Source organism: Myotis nattereri (assembly GCF_964212035.1).
Source record: "Myotis nattereri genome assembly, chromosome: 12".
In the NCBI taxonomy this organism is placed as follows: Eukaryota; Metazoa; Chordata; class Mammalia; order Chiroptera; family Vespertilionidae; genus Myotis; species Myotis nattereri.
In genome coordinates, this window is record NC_138087.1 from 82005374 (window position 1) to 82023466 (window position 18093).

The following is an 18093-nucleotide window of genomic DNA, read 5'->3' on the forward strand; positions in this document are numbered from 1 at the left end:
CGTGGTGTGTAGCGTCAGTTCGTCTTTGTTGTGCAGCTGGGATCACATCCCTGTGGGCGCTGCCCGAGGTGACGTGGCCTGTTGTTTCTATGATTGTCTTTCCCACGAATGCAGGGTTCATGGGGGCAAGGAGGTGCGTGTTCCTGGTTTTGTGCTGCATCAGGTCATTTTTCGGAGACCCCTCTCCCCCATGCATGGACGGGTGCTCACCCCTGGGGCAGTGAGCGCGGGTGCTGGGCTGAGGTCCTGCACTCCTTCCCCAGGGCTGCACCCACCAAGCCCCAGGATCAGCTGAGTGAGACATGAGCGAAGTCTTTTAAAAATCAATTATTACAGCCCTTGCTGGTATGGCTCAGTGGGTAGAACCCCAGCCTGGGGGCTGAAGGGTCCCGGGTTCAGTTCCGATCAAGGGCACAAGCCCGGGTTGTGGGCTCCATTCCAGTAGAGGGCGAGCAAAAGGCAGCCAATCAGTGATTCTCTCATTGATGTTTCTCTCTCCCCCTCTCCCTTCCTCTCGGAAATCAATAAAAATATATTTCTTAAAAAAATGAAGTATTACCTAAAACTTGCTATTAAAGAACAAAAATGTCAGTAAGCCCTTTCAGCAGGTCAGATACCTGATCTTCCTGCTAAATTCCACCCTTTCTATAATGCAGGTCACAGCCAGGCTTGCTCTGTGAGGCCAGCCTGGCTGGTGCATGGCAGGGCCCACGCTGGTCTGCTCTGAGGGCACCAGTCTGGGCGCACTGGGACCCGCCTGGAGGACACGGGCACTGTCTGTGCAGCGGGTCTGGAAGTCGGATCCGACTCCCCTCCACACCCCCGCACCTTGGCATCGGCTGAGTCTGACATCCACACTCAAGAGCCGGTCCCAGCCCCAGCCCTGCTCCGGCGACGGCACTGAGAGCGCCACGATCTGTGCTGGGCGCTCGTGTGGTGTTATCATAGAGGCACTTCAGCGCGCTGGGCGCAGGGAATCCCTGACGCTCCTGGCTCTGGGTCTTCTGATTAGGACTCTCCATGACCAAGGGCTTGGACGAGTGCCTGTCGCCCGGGTGCAGTCTGGAGGCCGATACCTGTTGCGCGTTTCAGAAGTAGGTGGCTTGTTGGTAATTCCTGTGTGGTTTCAGGCAGGGGCCTCCTGAGGGCTACTACAGCTCCAAGCGTGGATGGAGCAGCCAGAGCGATTACGCCGGCTACTACTGCGGCCAGTACGACTATGGAGGTACGTCAGCCTGGGCCACGCCCCGGGCCTTAGGCGGAGTCCCCGCTGTTAGTCTGTCTTCATCCCAGAGCCACGGTCACCTGCTTCTGGAAGTGATTCTGTGGCTGCTTTTCATCCAGAAGCTGCATCGTGGTCACAGCACGCGTGTGTCTGGCTCACACGAGTTATTCTCTGACTTCCGAGAATAGTTGCCAGGGGCCCGGGGCTGCCTTTCCTGTCCCTGCGACCGTTCACATTGATCAGAGGAACAGGAGCCGCCCCGGGGCTAGTGTGTCTGCCCTGCTCTGTGGCCACGGGGCTGTGGCTCCGGCACTGGAGTTGCAGGCGTGTCCCCTCGCTGTCGGGGGAGGGGGGGCCTCTTGGCCACATGTCCCTGAGCCCTGCTCCTCTGCCAAGCTGTGTCCTGCTCGGTGCAGAGGGTCCAGGCCAGCAGCCCTCGCTTACCCAGCACGGCCCTCCTGCCCGCCCCGCTCACAGGCCTCTGCCTCCCTTCCACGTAACACACTGGCGGCTCGGATGGGACTGGCCCTGTTCAAGCAGCCCTTTGGTTCTGAGGGTCTCCTCACCCTTCCTAGGCCACATCAGCAGAGATGGGAGTAAAGCGTATAGTTACGGGGTGAACTGTTCAAAAGTAGTAACTACGGGCAAGAATTTAACCAGATGTCACGTAGCAGGTTTCTCTTCTGAATCGTGTATTGGGAGGACAAGCCAGTGGCCACTGGGTGTCACACAGGGACAGGACTCTGCGAGACCTCCGGCATCTCAGCACCCAGGGTCATGCCTCTCGGGAGGACAGCGAGGCTCCTCGGTGCTGGGGGCGCAGCGTCTCCCGCGCGTGTTGTGTCAGCTCGTTAATCCCTTGCTTGCAGATCCGGGCCGCTGGGATCGGTACCCCTATGGGTCTGGGTTCAGGGATCCCCGCCCCTATGACCGCAGGTATTGGTATGACGCGGAATACGAGCCGTACAGGAAAGACAGCTACGCCTATGCTGACAGGTGGGTGAGAAGCCCTTCGCCAAGGGGGGTGGGAATCAGCTGCGCTTTGTAACGCCCCACCAGCTGCGGCTGGGGGTCCCGGGAGCCGCTGGCGTCACGGCCACTGTCTGAAAGGGGCGGGCAGCCTGGGCCGCTGGCGTCACTCACTGTGGGCGCAGCACAAGCGCCTGGGATCGCCTTGCCCTTGTCGCCTCGGTGGCTGTGACCTTGCAGCCTGCTCCCCTGAACCTTCACCCGGGGCTGACCTTGCCCCTGGGCTCCAGGCATCCCCTCGGGGGCGGGCTCGGACCGTGTCCTGCGAGGCAGGCCCCGTCATGATGTGAGGGCACGGGCGGTGCGGGCCCGGAGGGCTTGAGTGCTGAGCAGTGCGTCATGCCAGCGGCCTCAGCGCCCTCTCTTGCCTCTGCCCCACTGGCCCTCCAGGCCCGAGAGGTACGACGACCCCTGGAGGTACGACCCTCGCTTCACAGGGAGTTTTGATGACGACCCTGAGCCCCACAGAGACCCCTACGGGGACGACGGGGACCGGCGCAGCGTGCACAGCGAGCACTCGGGGCAGAGCCTGCGCAGCGCGCCCAGCGTGCACAGCCGCCACAGCAGCTTCAGCGCCCACTCGCAGCAGGTGCGCGCGCGCCGCGGGGGCGGCAGGCAGGCTGTCCACAGCTCTGTGTAGACCCAGGTCCCCCCTGCTCTGGCAGCACCTCCCAGTCTGGCAGCGCTCCTGTGAGCTAACTACCTGCTGGCTTTGTGTTTCCTAAGAGCCAGGTTTACAGAAGCTGCAATGTGACCGTGGGGCCTTATGAGGCTCCGCCGCCGCCAGGCTCCTTCCATGGGGACTATGCCTACGACGCCTACATGAGCAATTTCAGCAGCGCCCAGGGCTTCCCAGAGTACGGCTACCCTGCCGACGCCGGCTGGCCCTCCGTGGAGCAAGGTGTGTGTGGTCAAGGCCCTGGGTGCCCTCAGGTGCAGGGCCGCCGAGTCACCCCTCGGTCACCTCACAAGCCTGGGGCGAGAAACGGGAGTGAGTTGCAACTGAGGGCATTTGTGATGGCCTGGCCCGGTCCTCCCCGGAGTAGGGACAGCTGTGTCACAGCACGCCCGTCCTTCTGAGGGCCAGGCTGGTCCCGCTGGGCTGGCAGCACCCTCGGCTGTAGCTGGACTCACAGGCCGGAGAGCCGCCCTGCCTCTGTCACGGGCCCTCGTGTGGCTCGTGTGGCTCACCGCCAGGCTCTCGGGTGGGGCCTCCTGTTCCCATGCCGACCACGCGGGTCAGCAGCCTGTGGAGGGAACTCCGATTCCCCTAGAAAAGCTGCCCTCGGCTTTCCCACTGCCACGCTCAGCCCTCGGGAAGGCCTGTTACTGCTGAGTCTTGGAAACTGTGAAAATAGGTGATGTTCTTGAGATAGTATTTCAATTGCAATCCTCACCCGAGGACACGCTTAGAGAGAGGAAGGGAGAGAGAGCAGCGATGGGAGAGGAACAGCAGTGGCATCCATTGGTTGCCGCCCTCTCCCCCGCCCCCCGCATACGCCCCTCCTGGGGACCAAACCCGAAAATGCCCAGGGCTTGAACCCGTGACCTTTCAGTGCACCGGACGTGCTGGACCTGAGCCGCCAGGCTGGGCAGCGGCCCCCCTCGCCTTCACTGGGTGCGATCACGGCCCCGCCGTTGAGGACAAAGGCTCAGGCACGAAAGGTCCTGGGTGCTGCTTCCTGTGACAGGCGCTTCGGCGGTGTTCAAGAGCTTTTAGATTTCGAGGAGATGGTTTCGTTTCTAAGGATTTAGACGTTTCTTAAGCCGCGCTGGAGTTCTACTTTAATGGGGCCTTTAGCCACTAGTGACTTCCAACCGAAAGTCAGTTCATGTGGGGCCTCCGCCTGTGGGCACCTTGACACCGAGCTGTGGTCTGGCTCCGAGGCCCCAGAGCTGACCGCCGGCTGTGTCCTGTTCACGTCCTCCCTGCAGCTCCATCCAGACCGACTTCCCCGGAGAAGTTCTCCGTGCCCCATGTCTGTGCCCGGTTTGGTCCTGGGGGTCAGCTCATCCGCGTGATCCCCAATCTGCCCTCGGAGGGACAGCCGGCCTTGGTGGAAGTGCACAGCATGGAGGTGAGGCCGGGGGCGGCCGCGGGCCCACAGGCCGTGCCTCAGCCTTGTCTGAAAACGGTCTTGCGGAGTGTTTCCTCCGTGGACCCTCGGTGGAGGGGGTTTTATTTGTTCTGTGTGGTTGTGCGTCTTTTATCTTTGCATTTCTGATTTTGAGGGGAGGGCCTGTTGGTGTTCAGTACTGGTGATTTCAGTGACGAGTAGGGAGGTGGCCAGGGGGGGTTGGGGTGCCCTGGGAGCCTGTGTGGTGGGCACTGTTTTGTGGCCCACCAGCCTCTGTCACATGTATTGGCTCAGAGTTCAGGGGGAATGGGTCTCGCCGCTTTAAAGGGTGAAAGTCACTGTTGCCAACCAGACACGGCCAAGCCCCTGGTGGAGCGCCTCGGCCTCCCTGATGGGACAGACCGTCCTCGGGTCAGCAGACACAGGGGGCAGTGGCGGAGCCTGCCCTGAGCTGCCCTTCCCTGTCCCCCCTGTCCCTCCCTGTCCACAGACGCTGCTACAGCACCTGCCGGAGCAGGAGGAGATGCGCGCCTTCCCGGGGCCGCTGGGCAAGTAGGTCCCGCCGGGCACGGGCCGCTGTGGGCACCGCGTGAGCGTGGCTGGGCCGCGGCGCTCATCGCTGTCCACTGAGGGCTGTCCTTCTTTCAGAGACGACACCCATAAGGTGGACGTTATTAACTTTGCGCAGAGCAAAGCCACCCAGTGTTTGCAGAATGAGAGCTTACTTGACAAAGAGTCCGCAAATCTCCTCTGGAACTTTATCATCCTGCTGTGCAGACAGAATGGGGTACGTGCCGTCTTACCTGGAAAACGCCTCTTCTTGGCCTGGAGTCTCGGGGACCCTGGGTCTCCCACGGCGTGGGGAGGATTTCTGTGCTGGGCCGAGCACGCGGAGCCGTCTCAGCAGTGACGTGGGGCAGGGGAGACAAGCGGGTGTGCAGCTGGGGCGAGGGCAGGTTCGGGCCCACCATGTTGGGCTGTCGGGCTCCTGGGCGTGGGGGCGGTGGCGGCGTGCACTGGGCGGCCTGTTGGCCTCCCCCAGCAGGGCCTGTGGGAAGTCCTATCCGTCGTGAAGGCCCTTGTTTCTTTCTGTCCCCGCCGCCCTGCAGACCGTGGTGGGCACAGACATTGCCGAGCTGTTGTTACAAGACCACAGGACGGTGTGGCTTCCTGGGAAGTCACCCAACGAGGCCAACCTGATCGACTTCACCAACGAGGCCGTGGGTCAGGCCGAGGAGGAGGAGGAGTCGGTGGAGGCCCAGCTTTCCTTCCTCACTGACAGCCAGGCCGCCACCAGCTCTCTGGAGAAGGAGACGGAGCGGTTCCGGGAGCTGCTGCTCTATGGCCGCAAGAAGGCGAGTTCTGAGCTCTCGGGCGCCGGGGCGTGTCCTGGCGCCGCCCCATGGGCTTAAGTGCCAGGAAGCTGTGGGAGGGACAGGCCTGCCTGGAGAGCACCGGGCCTTGACGGCAACCGGGTGAACAGGGGTCTGGCTCTGTCGTCTCTGAAGGTGTCCGTTCCGTCTCCTCACACGTTGCCAGTGTTGAAGCCTCAGTTTCCCTCCTCACTCCCGCACAAGTGCACGCAGTTGCGCTCGGGCTGTGCCCGCCCGTGCAGTGCTGTCGGGTGAACACGTGCACGAGACAGACAGACAGCCCGTGGTCACAGTTAGGGGTGCGCTCAGCCTCTGAGGTGTGCTGGGTGTGGGGGAGCGGTGCCCAGTGGGAATGGATCAGGCACAGCGCGTGCAGAGGCTGCGGCTGGGGAGAGTGGCAGAGACCTCGCACAGGTGCTGGCGCTGTGGACGTTCTCTCTGGTTGTGCCCAGTAGAGGGCGGGTCTAGGGTAGAGGGGTCCCTGTGGGCTGTGGGCACATGCCCAGCTCTGCATGGCCCGGTGGCAGGGGTCTGACAGCCCCAAGTCCTTGGTGCTTGTATGTCGTGATAAGCTCAGGTCACGGTCAGAAGTTCTCTGAGATACCAGGTCACTTGGCTGAGGGGACACACTGTCCACGGGGAGAGGCGTCATCGCCCTGTGAGTGGCGTGCACAGTGGCCCAGTGGGAAGGACTTCTGAGGGTGGCAGCGCTGCCTCCTGGCGTCCCGTGTCTACTGGCCTGCTTGTCCTAGTTATTAAAAATAAGTTTTTAACGTATTGATGTTGCGGAGAGGAGAGAAGCAGGACCTGGACTTGTTCCCCTTGTTCATGTGCCCTGACCTTGGTGCGTCAGGGTGGCACTCTAACCACCGAGCCGCCCGGCCAGGGCTGCTTGTAACAGTTTGTAAAAGCAAGACCCACGGCCACAGGCACTGTGATGGGGGGTGGGGGCAGTGGCACAGGTGTGTTCTGGAGGCCGTGGAGGCAAGTGTGTCGCAACACAGTCGAGCCCTTTCCTCTTTCCCGGCCACGCGGACGACACGCTCCCCGGCGCCTGACTCGCATCACGTGAGTCACTGCCACCTCGGCTCACTGCGCTGCTTTGCAGGATGCTTTGGAGGCCGCGATGAAGAACGGCCTGTGGGGTCACGCCCTGCTGCTTGCCAGCAAGATGGACAGCCGGACTCACGCCAGAGTCATGACCAGGTACAGACTCGCTGGGCTGGCGGCTTCTGGGCGCAGCCAGCTGGTCTGGCAGCTGCTCCTTGGCAGCTCTTCGAGGCACAGGGTCTAGCTCTCGCAGAGAAAGCTCCCCTGCGCTGCGGGGCCGCGCCCTGTGCACTGCTCGGTGCTGAGCTCTGTCAGATCGCTGAGCGCCTTGTCTCTCTCCGGCCTTTAACACTGAGCTGCGTGCGCGCTGAGGGGCGGGAGGCATCGGGCTGATGGTTGAGGGGCTGAGATGGGCCAGTCGTGTGGGGAGCTGGGCCGGGTCAGCTTCCTCTCGTGTCTCCCCAGATTCGCCAACAGTCTTCCCATCAACGACCCTCTGCAGACCGTCTACCAGCTGATGTCCGGGCGGATGCCTGCAGCGTCCACGGTCAGTGGCACTCCCGTGGCTCTCGCAGCCGCATGTGTGGGGACTGCTCCGGCGGTTTCATCGCAGGATGAGGCTGCCTTCCTTTCTGCCCTGCCCCTCGCTCCCGGAGCCCGACCCTGCAGGCTGGTGACACTCGGCCCGGGGGCACCCAGGGTAAGGAGTGTCCCGCTGGCTTTCCGTACCTAGTGCTGCGGCGATGAGAAGTGGGGAGACTGGAGGCCGCACCTCGCCATGGTTCTGTCCAACTTGAACAACAACATGGATGTGGAGTCCAGGACAATGGCCACGATGGGCGACACGCTAGGTGGGTCCGTGCAGACGGGAGGCCGTGGGCGTGGGGCACAGAGACTGCGTGCAGTGTGTCGGTGGAAGGGACAGGACTCCCGTGCCTCTGGCATCGCTGCCACTGGCTGTTCGCCATCTTTGATTTCGGGAGAACCCCCCGACCGAGACGTGGCCCCTGTGTCTCCTCAGCCTCGAAAGGCCTCTTGGACGCTGCACACTTCTGCTACCTCATGGCTGAAGTTGGATTTGGGGTTTATACCAAGAAAACCACAAAACTCGTCTTAATTGGATCGAACCACAGGTGAGGAATTGCATAACTGTGTGCCCCTCCCCGCCCCTCCCTCCGGTTAACCCAGAACGGAGCCGGGAGGCGGCCTCGCGGCCTGGCCGTGTGGCATGACATGCTCCTGGGGGACTGGCTCAAATAAGTTCACTCCTTTCCTCAACAGTTTGCCATTTTCAAAGTTTGCGACCAATGAAGCCATCCAGAGGACAGAGGCCTATGAATACGCGCAGTCGCTGGGCACGCAGTCCAGCCCCATGCCCAACTTCCAGGTGAGCCCCGCCCACAGGCTGGGCACGCAGTCCGGCCCCATGCCCACCTTCCAGGTGAGCCCCGCCCACAGGCTGGGCACGCAGTCCGGCCCCATGCCCAACTTCCAGGTGAGCCCCGCCCACAGGCTGGGCACGCAGTCCGGCCCCATGCCCACCTTCCAGGTGAGCTCCGCCCACAGGCTGGGCACACAGTCCGGCCCCATGCCCACCTTCCAGGTGAGCTCCGCCCATGGGGCTGGTGAGGCTGCGGGCTGTGGGGTGGAAAATTCTCACGCAAAAGGCAGTGTTTTTGGAAATCTTGGGGCGACATTGATCAGTAACGTTTGAGAATAAACCCTGTTGAATTGAGGATTTTGTTTGTATTTTGGGTCTTAATATTTAAAATCTTATAAATATCGAGTATTTTGTTTCTATCAGCTATTTTTAGCATGATGAGGAGTGTTATCTGACCCAGGAGTGAGTGTGAGAGTGAGTGTGAGAGTGAGCGTGTGTGTGCGTGTGTGTGTGGCACTTGCATGACCCTGAGCGAGGAGACCGGCTGTGGGACAGTCCGCGGGGGCAGGGCTGTGAGGTGTGCTGACTGCGGCCTCTCTGCTTGGACCTGGCAGCTCTGAGGGCTGCAGAGAAGGACTGTGCTTCCGAAGCTCGCAGTGTCCTGTGCTCTGAACTGTCTCCAGGAGCAGGACGCGCTGTGGGGGCGGGGCCGGGGGGCGCGGCACCCAAACCGTCCAGGACAGTTCTCAGCTGCGGGGCTGTGGGGCTGAGCTTGTGTGTGTGTTTGCTCCAGGTGTTCAAGTTCATCTACTCCTGCCGCCTGGCCGACATGGGGCTGGCCACGCAGGCCTTCCACTACTGCGAGGTCATCGCCAAGGGCATCCTGCTGCAGCCGCACAGGCACTCCCCCGTGCTCATCAGCCAGCTGGTCCAGGTGCGGTCCTGAGCCGCCCCCGCCAGCCTGGGGTCCGGGCGCCAGACTCAGGGGGGAGAGGTCGGGACGAGTCACGCACTGAGATGCTCTCGGGCAGCTGCTGGTGTCTGGCACGTTAGCGTACGAGTCCGTCTGTCTCGCTCCCGTGCAGAGACTGCGCTGGGAGCTCCAAGGCCAGAGCAGAGGTCGGTCCCGCCGTTAGTGGAGCCTGCGGGTCCGACAGCCTGGGTTTGGGTCCTGCTGACCCACTGCGGCCTGGTTCCCCCGCCCTGGGCGGTGAGGCAGCGTGACTGGCCCCAGAACTGTGGACCCTAGACGGGATGGGACAGCGCCCAGCCAGCGCCACAGCATGTGTCCCCCTCCCGGAGAATGTGCTCAAGTGACACCTAGGAAGGTTTTATTATGGACGCTTTCGGACAGTTTGAGGCCAAGCCTGCTTCATCTGGCCCCGCCCACGGCCCCTCAGTTCCCCCCAATCCCCCAGCCCATCTCCCCACCCGATCAGAGTACGTCTGTGTCTGCGTCAGTTCCGCACTTGGCTTGGCCAAGTCCAGTCTGTCGTCAGGTGGCGGCGGCAGGAAGTTCAGCTCCGGGTCTGGGCCCTGCAGACCCCGTGCGGACCCCGTGCAGCCTCCCCGCGGCCGGCTCCTGTGAGCGTGGCGTCCGGGCTCGTCCTGTGGCCCCACTGAGTGGGAGACCTGCCGCAGAGGCCTGCTCGGCCCTGGGTGCGTCTGCTCCAGGTCGGAGCGGCTGTGAAGACACGAGTGGTGACGGGCCTGCCTCCTCGTGTGTCTCCAGATCGCTTCCCAGTTACGCCTCTTCGACCCGCAGCTGAGAGAGAGGCCGGAGGAGGAGTCCTTTGTGGAGCCTGCCTGGCTGGTGCAGCTGCAGCGTGTGGAACGGCAGGTCAAGGTGAGCGTGGCTCCGTCGCGGCTGGCACTTCTCATGGCTGGTTTCCACCTGTGGTGTTGGGCGTGGACTGGACAGGGAAGGCGTGCGGGTGTGTGGATCGGGGATGAGGCGGGACGGCTCCCACAGCCTGGCTGCCAGCGAGGCCTGAGCCATTTGTCCACAGGAGGGCGCTGTGGTGTGGCGTCAGGACCCGGCCTTCCCCCAGCGCTGTGCCAGCACCCCCAGCTCCGAGGTGGGACAGTACGATGGGCCAGGACCCGAGCAGCCCTCGCACCCGGGCACCGAGAACCCACTGCTGGCGCCACCTGCGCCCAGCGCCGAGCACTCTGGCCAGGGCGTGTGGCTGCTGCCGTCAGGTGAGCCTGCGCGGGGAAGGCCCTCGCCCCTTTCTCTCGAGAGGGCAGCTTCCAGACGAGGAGAACCCAGGGGCGCTTGTTCTTCCTCCCCCCCTCCTCCTCTTCCTCCTCTTCCTCCCCCTCCCCCTCCTCCCCCCTCCTCCTCTTCCTCCTCTTCCTCCCCCTCCCCCTCCTCCCCCCTCCTCCTCCCCCCTCCTTCCCCTCCCTCCTCCCCCCTCTTTCCCCTCCCCCCTCCTCCTCCCCCTCCTTCCCCTCCCTCCTCCCCCCTTTCCCCTCCCCCTCCTCCTCCCCCCGTCCTTCCCCTCCCTTCTCCCCCTCCTCCCCCTTCTCCTCACCATTCCTCTCCTCCCCCTCCCCCTCCTCCCCCTTCTCACCATTCCTCTCCTCCCCTCCTCCTCCCCCTTCCCCTCCTCCTCCTCCCCCTCCCCCTCCTCCCCCTTCTCACCATTCCTCTCCTCCCCTCCTCCTCCCCCTTCCCCTCCTCCTCCGTGCTTATTCATAACCTTGCCGAGCTCAGCGGGTCCCATGGCATTGGATGCCCGGGGGGCAGGTGGGTGGCCGGTCTGAGCCCAGAAGCAGAGGTTGGGTCCTGCCGCTCACCGTGTCTCCCCTCAGCGCTGGCAGGTGTCTGTTCACTGCTCCAGCCGTGATGCCGTCTCGGCGTGTCCTGGGTGGCAGGCCCTCCTGTCTCTCAGGGAGGAGCAGGCCTTGCCGATACTGCACCACAACCGATCGCACCGGGGCAGCTGCTGGGACGGGAGAGATGTGGCCTCGGCACCTCTGACTCTTCTCCATGTCCCCATGCAGCTCCGCCAACGCTCCCCGAGGGCCTGCCCGCCGTCCCTGCCGGGGTGCCCATGTTCCCCGTGCCGCCCCCGGGCCCTGGGGAGCCAGCGCCTGGCTTTGCAGAGCCCTCTGGGCCGGACCCTGCGGCCCGGTACCCAGGGCCTGGCCTGCCACCCAGCGCACCGTCTCTGCAGGAGAGCGCACACATGCTCCGGGCCCAGGACCCAGGTGGGTCTGCGAGGTGTCGCCGGGGAGCAGAGCTGAATGGGCCTCCTGTCCCGGGAGCAGGCGGGGGAGGAGCCTGCAGTCAGGGCATCGCATGCTCCCTCCGTGCCGGCTCCCTCTGTCCTATGCCTGGCGGCTCCGAGGTCACAGAGGCCCTCTCTGCCATTGACAGGAGCGCTGCCCCAGGACCCCCGCGGGAGAGGCTCGCTGGCGGAGCGAAGAGAAGAGGATCTGGGTGGCAAGCCTGAGAATGTGGTACTGGCTCCTCCCCTCTCCCTGTGGACGAGGGCGGGGTCCTGGGGCTTCCGTTGCCAGTGGGCAGATAGTGCTGACATAGGAGACGGCCTTCCGAGTGCTTCCTAAGGAGAGGCCCTGGGAGGAAACACGCGGGAGGGGAGTGTACTGGTGTGGGAGCCGCTGCTTGAAGGCGGAGCACCGCACCTTTTCTAGGGGCCCCCATGGCCCCCCGGCCCTGCACCTGCTCTGCACGGGGTCCCTGCAGTCCCACCGGGTTCCTGGGAACAGACTCATCTTATCAGGCCTGTTTGGTGTAAAGACCACCTGTTTACTCTGATGCCCAGCGGGCGGGACAAATGCTGTCTACAGCCACTTTCTGGAACCTTCTCTAGGGTGCCCAGCTCAGCATGGACACCGTCAGCAGGCGATCGCTGTCGTTGAAACTGCACTGTGTGTTCTGCCATTAAGACGTTCTGTCCTGGAAAAGTAAAAATGAGAGTTAACTATTGAAAACAGACTCTGACCAGGGACATTTTTCATTAAAACGCCCACGGCTCCCTGACCAGTCTTTACTCATGGGGCACGTGGAGTCCGTTTCTTCCGGCCCAGAGCCCGCCTTCTGGTCCCGTGATGCCCCTTGATGAGCCGCTGTTCTGTGGGCTGGCTCTCAGGTTGGCCCAGGGCTCCAGGGCTGCCCTGTCCCACCTCGTTCCCTCTCCTCTCCTCTCCTCGTTCTCGCTTTCCGGCCTCTCAGGGATGTTCTGGGGCTCCTGGGCGGTGCCCCGGGTGAACCGGTTCCCGCGTTGCCTTGGACAGGGCTCCCCGAGGATGCCACAGGACTCCGAGGCCCCCCCAGCGTGGGGGGGTGCCAGCCTGGGGGCCCTGCAGCCTCCGTCTCGGATGCCCGCTCCCGCAGGGAAGAGCCCGGTGCCAGCAGCCAAGAAAGAGCCCAAGGAGCCTAAGAAGGTAACGCGGCTGCCTCCAGAGGGGCCGGCTGGGCTCCCACGGCGCCGGGCACCCGGCGGCCAGGGCCCAGCGGTCGTTTCTTCTCTAATTAAGCCAGACGCGTTTTCAGAGGCGCCACGGAGTGAGGGGCACAGTGGTGGGCGTTCTGTCTGTGCCCACGTGTCACACCGCCCAGCTCAGAGCGAGGGCCGTTCCTGCTCCCAGAGGCCCTGCGTGTCCAGGACTGTCCCCTCCCGCCCGGGGCGGCCTCTCTGCCTCTGTCTCACTGAGGAGTTCGGCCTTTGTTGCGTTTCACCTGAAGGAGGCCCGTCCCCCGAGCGGGGCGACCCGTGTGGCTGCCACCGTCCTACTGCCCTTCCGACGGCGCTGGGTTTCTCCCCCCCGGCATGCCCGGCTCTGCTGGGCTGGTGGCAAGGGCGCTGTTTCTCTTGGGTGTGGCCCAGGGCACAGGCAGCCGGTCCAGCTTTGGAAGGCGCTGTAGGTGTGCAGGCCACCCTCCCGGCAGCCGCCCACAGTGGCACCACCGTCCAGGCCCTGTCCCGTGTGCAGGGCGGGCACTGGTGCTCCTGCCGGGCCTTCTGCCAGGCGGTGACACTTGCTGTGCTTGCGTTGGCGTTTCCTGGTGGGAGTGGCGCTTGTCTGTGCCTCTCCATCCTCGGCCGCGTGCGCTGTCCTTCCCCAGGCTCCCTGTGTTGTCAGGACTCGCAGGAGGTCTCCCCACGTGTGGACACAAGTCCGCGTGCTCCTGGCCGCGGGTCCTCAGAGCGGGTCACACAGGCTTGTCCTGTGTCGTTTCGCTTGGCCGCGCCCTCACGTGCTTGTCCTGGTTTGGTTCAGAATGCCGAGTCCTGGTTCTCGCGCTGGCTGTCTGGGAAGAAGAGGACGGAAGCGTACTTGCCAGACGACAAGAACAAGTCGGTGGGTGTCGCCGGAGGGGCCCCCGAGGGTTCGGTGGGTGTCGCGGTGGCGTGTCCGGCAGCGTTGTTGGCACTGTATTTCAGCTTCAGAACGACACACATACATGTCCCTCCAGTCTGGGTCACAAAGGAGTCAGGCTAGCCCAGCGGTCGGCAAACTGCGGCCCCTTGAGTGTGGCTCTTCCATAAAATACCACGTGCGGGCGCGCACGTACAGTGCGATTGAAACTTCGCAGCCACACTCAAGGGCCCAAGAGCCACATGTGGCTCGCGACCGCAGTTTGCCGACCACTGGGCTAGCCGCTCCGCTCGGCCCGCTGACCTTGTTCTTTGCTTTTCGCAATCGCGGCAGATCGTCTGGGACGAGAAGAAGAACCGATGGGTGGACACCAATGAGCCGGAGGAGGAGGTTCGCTGGGGGGCGGGGGGCGGGGGGCTCATTGTGCCCGGAGGAGCCCTGCCTCCGAGGCTCTGTCTGTGGCGCGTCTGGGCCTTTGGGCTCATGAGCAGGTTTCTGAAGCCACTGTCCCTCCGCAGAAGAAGGCTCCGCCCCCACCCCCAGTGTCGCTCCCCAAGGCTCCGCAAGCTGCCGCCCCTGGACCTGGCGGGCCCCCCAGAGCCTCTGTGAACATGTTTTCTAGAAAAGCAGGTAACAGGCCAGAAGTGGGCGCTGGTTTGGGTAACCTGTGTGTCCTGCAGCTGTGCCGGGGACTGGGTCCTGAGTGGGACTGCAGGGGGTGCCCGCCACCCCCTGTGGGCGAGGGGTGCAGAGCAGGGTGGATGGGGGGCCCCGCCTGGGGCTGGTGCCAGCTGAGGCGCGCCGCGGGGGGCCGTCCCGCAGCCGCTCGGTGGGACGGGAGAGGTTCCTGCGGCTCCTCCTCTGCCGCGGGAGGAGGTCGCGGGAGCGGATGGTGGCACACCCCTGACTGCCGCCTCCCGCCGTAGCCGGGAGCCGAGCGCGCTATGTGGACATCCTCAACCCGGGCGGGCCCCAGCGCACCGAGCCGGCGCTGGCTCCCGCGGACCTCTTTGCTCCACTTGCCCCGCTCCCGATCCCGGCGCAGCTGTTCGGACCAAACCCAGGTAGGCAGTGCGGGCGGCACGTCTGCGGTAGCCCACGCCTGCCCTGACTCCCCAAGAGCCGCTGGCCTTCCTCTCCCCGGAGAGGAGTGCCGCAGGGTGCAGAGGGCCTCACCCCCTCCCTCCTCCTCATGTGCCCTCCTCCTCGCGTGCCCTCCCTTCTCGCGTGCCCTCCCTCCGCGAGTACATGCATGCGGGTAGGTGGACACGGCCGGCTGCTGGGATGTGTCAGCCCCTCCCTGCTGTCTCCTGCACAGACGCAGAGGGAGCCCCACCTGCAGAAGTGTCTGGCAGGGAAGGGCAGGCGCTAGCTGGGGGTCCAGCCCTTCCAGAACCTTCCTCAGAACCCCAGGTGAGCGGGCGCAGTGGGACAGGACAGGCCCCGTGGGGGTTTGCCTCCTCCCCGGCCGGGAGCAGCTCTTGATCGTCTGTGGGCGTCCCCGGGACACCGCTTCTGTGCGCGGGCGACCGTCCAGTGGGGGCTCACACTGTCACCACGCGTGGGACGTGCTGGTGTCTCATTGAGGTCCTGGCAGGAAAGGTGTTTCCTGTGGAGGACTTGATGGGAAGGAGAGCGGTTCAGAGTGTGGGCTCTGAAGTTGGATCAGCTGGTTCAGCCCTGGTCCCCGCTAGTCAGTGTGTGAGATGTGGGAGTCACTTTTCCAGGCGCGGTGTCCTTCTCAGAAATGGGATACAAATCACACCAGGTCACAGGCACACAGTGGGACGTGGGGCGGTGATGTCCGGTGCACCAGTGGGTTCTTTGCTTCACTTCTCCGAGGAGTCCTCCATGGAGCAGGGCAGTCTGTAGCCTGGACCCAAGGAAGGCGCCATGTCACCCGCCCCTGCTGGAGGCTCGCCCACTGACCTTGGTAGTTGCTGCATTTCGTGTCCTTCCCGGCAGGTTGTGAGCCCGGCAAACTCGCTCCCTGCTTCTGAACTGGCCCCCTGCCCAATGGATGGTCCCCAGGGGGGAGAGGTAAGGGCGCCCCAGAGTCTCTTCCCGTGAAAATAAGTGTTAATGGGCAGAACAGGCAGTTTAAACGCTTTCACAACTTGAAGAGTTGCTGTATCTTAAGTGCAATCGCACTGTTGTGAGCAGAGTCCCTGGGAGGGGTCTGAGGTCACAACCCAAGCTCTGCCCGCAGCCTGGCATGCCGATTGCTGCATTCCTCGCGGTCCGGGGGTCGGCGGCTCTGGCGGAGACCCGGACAGACCCCCCACTAATGCGTCTTAACCAGACCTGGGCGTTAAAACGGGCCTGCGAGGCTCCCCCGCCTCTTCCCACTGGAGCGCTCGTGGCCTGTAAAGCTCTGGACTTGCTCCCCGGCTTGGGGCGCCGCGCATTTGACTGTCTGTTCTCGCTGTTTTGTAGCTTTCGCGCTGTAGCTCAATGAGCTCACTGTCCCGTGAAGTGAGCCAGCACTTCCACCAGGTACCTGTGGCTGGCGGTTCTCACTGAACACAGGGCTCTACTGGGTCACCTTCGTGTTCCTTCAGGGCGCGGTGCTGGTGGCTCACTAACGTCACCCAGGTGTCACCCAGCCGCCACATGACTGGGATGCAGGGTTCCTTTCTTCCAGCGTCTCGGCGAGTGTCCATGTGCAGATGCACTGACCATTGAGTGGACCCCAACCTGCCAGGGGTGGGGATTGTAACTGCACTCCCTGAATTGGCCTTTTCCAAATCATTGGCCTTGGGTGTGGCCTTGTGGTGTGGGCGTGGCCTGGTGTGGGCGTGGCCTTGTGGTGTGGGCGTGGCCTCACTCTGTGAGCGGGTCAGTAGCTGCCAGGGTCGGTGCTCATCTGAAAGGAAGAATTCCTCTTCTGCTCAAGCACAAGCAGGTTCACGCTCAGCCGGGCGAGTGCAGCGCGACAGCTGTCCTGTGGCCGCGCTGGGAAGGGAAGGAAAGGAATGCTGCATCTTCCGTGTCGCGCGGAGCCAGGCTTGCCCGTGACTGGTCGGAAGGCGTCACGTGGCCGTTAGTTTGCGTGTCACCACCCTGGTTCCGCGCTGGACACTAATGGCAGTCACTGCCGTGCCTGCTGGCTGCTCACCGCACTAACGCTGCGCGCGCCTGGTTACCCGGTCGCGAGCTCTGCATGCTGCTTTGCGGCTCACCCAGAATAGTGTCTGTGCTTGTGGCTGTGACATCGTCTGTTGAGCTGCGCTCTCTGTGGTTCTCAGGCTCCCAGTGACCACGCCCCGGCAGAGGCGCCCCCCGGGGCATCTGTGACCTTCTACAACCCTGCGCAGTTCGCACAGGTAAGCTGCGCGGTCGCCTGGGCGGGAGTGGGAGGCCCAGCGCCGGTTCGCCCCGGCCTCGGGTCCTGCTGCTCCTGCTCCTGCTCTGTGCCCACGGCGGTGCCCTGGCTGCGCCGGCCGTGCTGCGCCACCTGGTGTCCATGTCCTTCCGTCAGGGTGTTCTTTTTAAAAAATATATATATACCAGAGGCCCGGGGCACAAAAATGTGTGCAGGGGCGGGGGGGTTCCTCAGCCCGGCCTGTGCCCTCTGGCAGTCTGGGACCCCTCGAGAGATAACGACCTGCTGGCTTAGGCTTGCTCCTGGGTGGCAGAGGGTGGGCCCAATCCCTAGGTGCAGCCCCTGGTCGGGCTCAGAGCAGGGCCGATTGGGGTGTTGGGGCGCCACCCCCTGTCATGCACAGAGCAGGGCGGATCGGGAGGTTGCAATGCCACCCTCAGTCACACTCAGGGTAGGGCCAATTGCGGGGTTGGGTCACCGCCCCCAGTCACACTCAAGGCAGGGTCGATGGGGAGGTTGCGGCACCACCCCGTCACGCACAGAGCAGGGCCAATCAGGGGGTTGGGGCGCTGCCCCCTGTCATGCACAGAGCAGGGCCCATCAGGGGGGTTGAGGCTCCATACCCTGTCACGCACAGAGCAGGGCCCATCAGGGGGGTTGAGGCTCCATACCCTGTCACGCACAGAGCAGGGCCCATCAGGGGGTTGGGGCGCCGCCCTCTATCACCCACAGAGCAGGGCCAATCAGGGGGTTGGGGCGCCGCCACTGTCACACTCAGGGCAGGGCCGATGGGGAGGTTATGGCTCTACCCCATCACACACAGAGCAGGGCCCGTGGCGGGCGGTTGGGGTGCCACACCCTGTCACACACAGAGCAGGGCCGATCAGGGGGTTGGGGTGCCGCACCCTGTCACACACAGAGCCGCAGGGCGATCAGGGGGTTGGGGAGCTCCCCCCTATCAGGCACAGAGCAGGGCTGATCAGGGGGTTGGGGCGCCTTCCCCTGTCACGACCAGAGCAGGGCAGATAGGGAGGTTGTGGCCCCGCACCCTGTCACACACAGAGCCGCAGGGCAATCCGTGGGTTTGGGCACTGCCCCCTGTCACACTGATCCCGGTGCTGGGAGGCCTCGTGGCTCCGCTGATCCCAGTGCTGGGAGGCATATTACCCTTTCACTATATAGGATAGAGGCCTGGTGCACGGGTGGGGGCCGGCTGGTTTGCCCTGAAGGGTGTCCTGGATCAGGGTGGGGGTCCCCACTGGGGTGCCTGGCCAGCCTGG

The 18093-nt window shown here is 63.8% G+C and overlaps 1 protein-coding gene across 1 annotated transcript in view; it reads left to right on the forward strand.

Annotated features, from left to right (window-relative positions):
• The window catches only part of SEC16A (SEC16 homolog A, endoplasmic reticulum export factor), a 32163-nt gene that overhangs the window by 11109 nt on the left and 2961 nt on the right, over positions 1-18093 (forward strand). Inside the window, exons 4-30 of the mRNA XM_081103010.1 lie at positions 1131-1225; positions 2095-2221; positions 2645-2843; positions 2981-3155; positions 4190-4332; positions 4823-4884; positions 4981-5119; positions 5442-5687; positions 6814-6911; positions 7221-7302; positions 7489-7606; positions 7777-7888; positions 8037-8142; positions 8930-9070; positions 9869-9982; positions 10146-10338; positions 11146-11352; positions 11522-11604; positions 12403-12552; positions 13390-13470; positions 13822-13878; positions 14007-14118; positions 14415-14552; positions 14807-14901; positions 15454-15528; positions 15925-15984; positions 16737-16814. Of these exons, the coding sequence (XP_080959136.1) occupies positions 1131-1225; positions 2095-2221; positions 2645-2843; positions 2981-3155; positions 4190-4332; positions 4823-4884; positions 4981-5119; positions 5442-5687; positions 6814-6911; positions 7221-7302; positions 7489-7606; positions 7777-7888; positions 8037-8142; positions 8930-9070; positions 9869-9982; positions 10146-10338; positions 11146-11352; positions 11522-11604; positions 12403-12552; positions 13390-13470; positions 13822-13878; positions 14007-14118; positions 14415-14552; positions 14807-14901; positions 15454-15528; positions 15925-15984; positions 16737-16814 (3286 nt within the window). The remainder of the gene's footprint in view (positions 1-1130; positions 1226-2094; positions 2222-2644; positions 2844-2980; positions 3156-4189; positions 4333-4822; positions 4885-4980; positions 5120-5441; positions 5688-6813; positions 6912-7220; positions 7303-7488; positions 7607-7776; positions 7889-8036; positions 8143-8929; positions 9071-9868; positions 9983-10145; positions 10339-11145; positions 11353-11521; positions 11605-12402; positions 12553-13389; positions 13471-13821; positions 13879-14006; positions 14119-14414; positions 14553-14806; positions 14902-15453; positions 15529-15924; positions 15985-16736; positions 16815-18093) is intronic.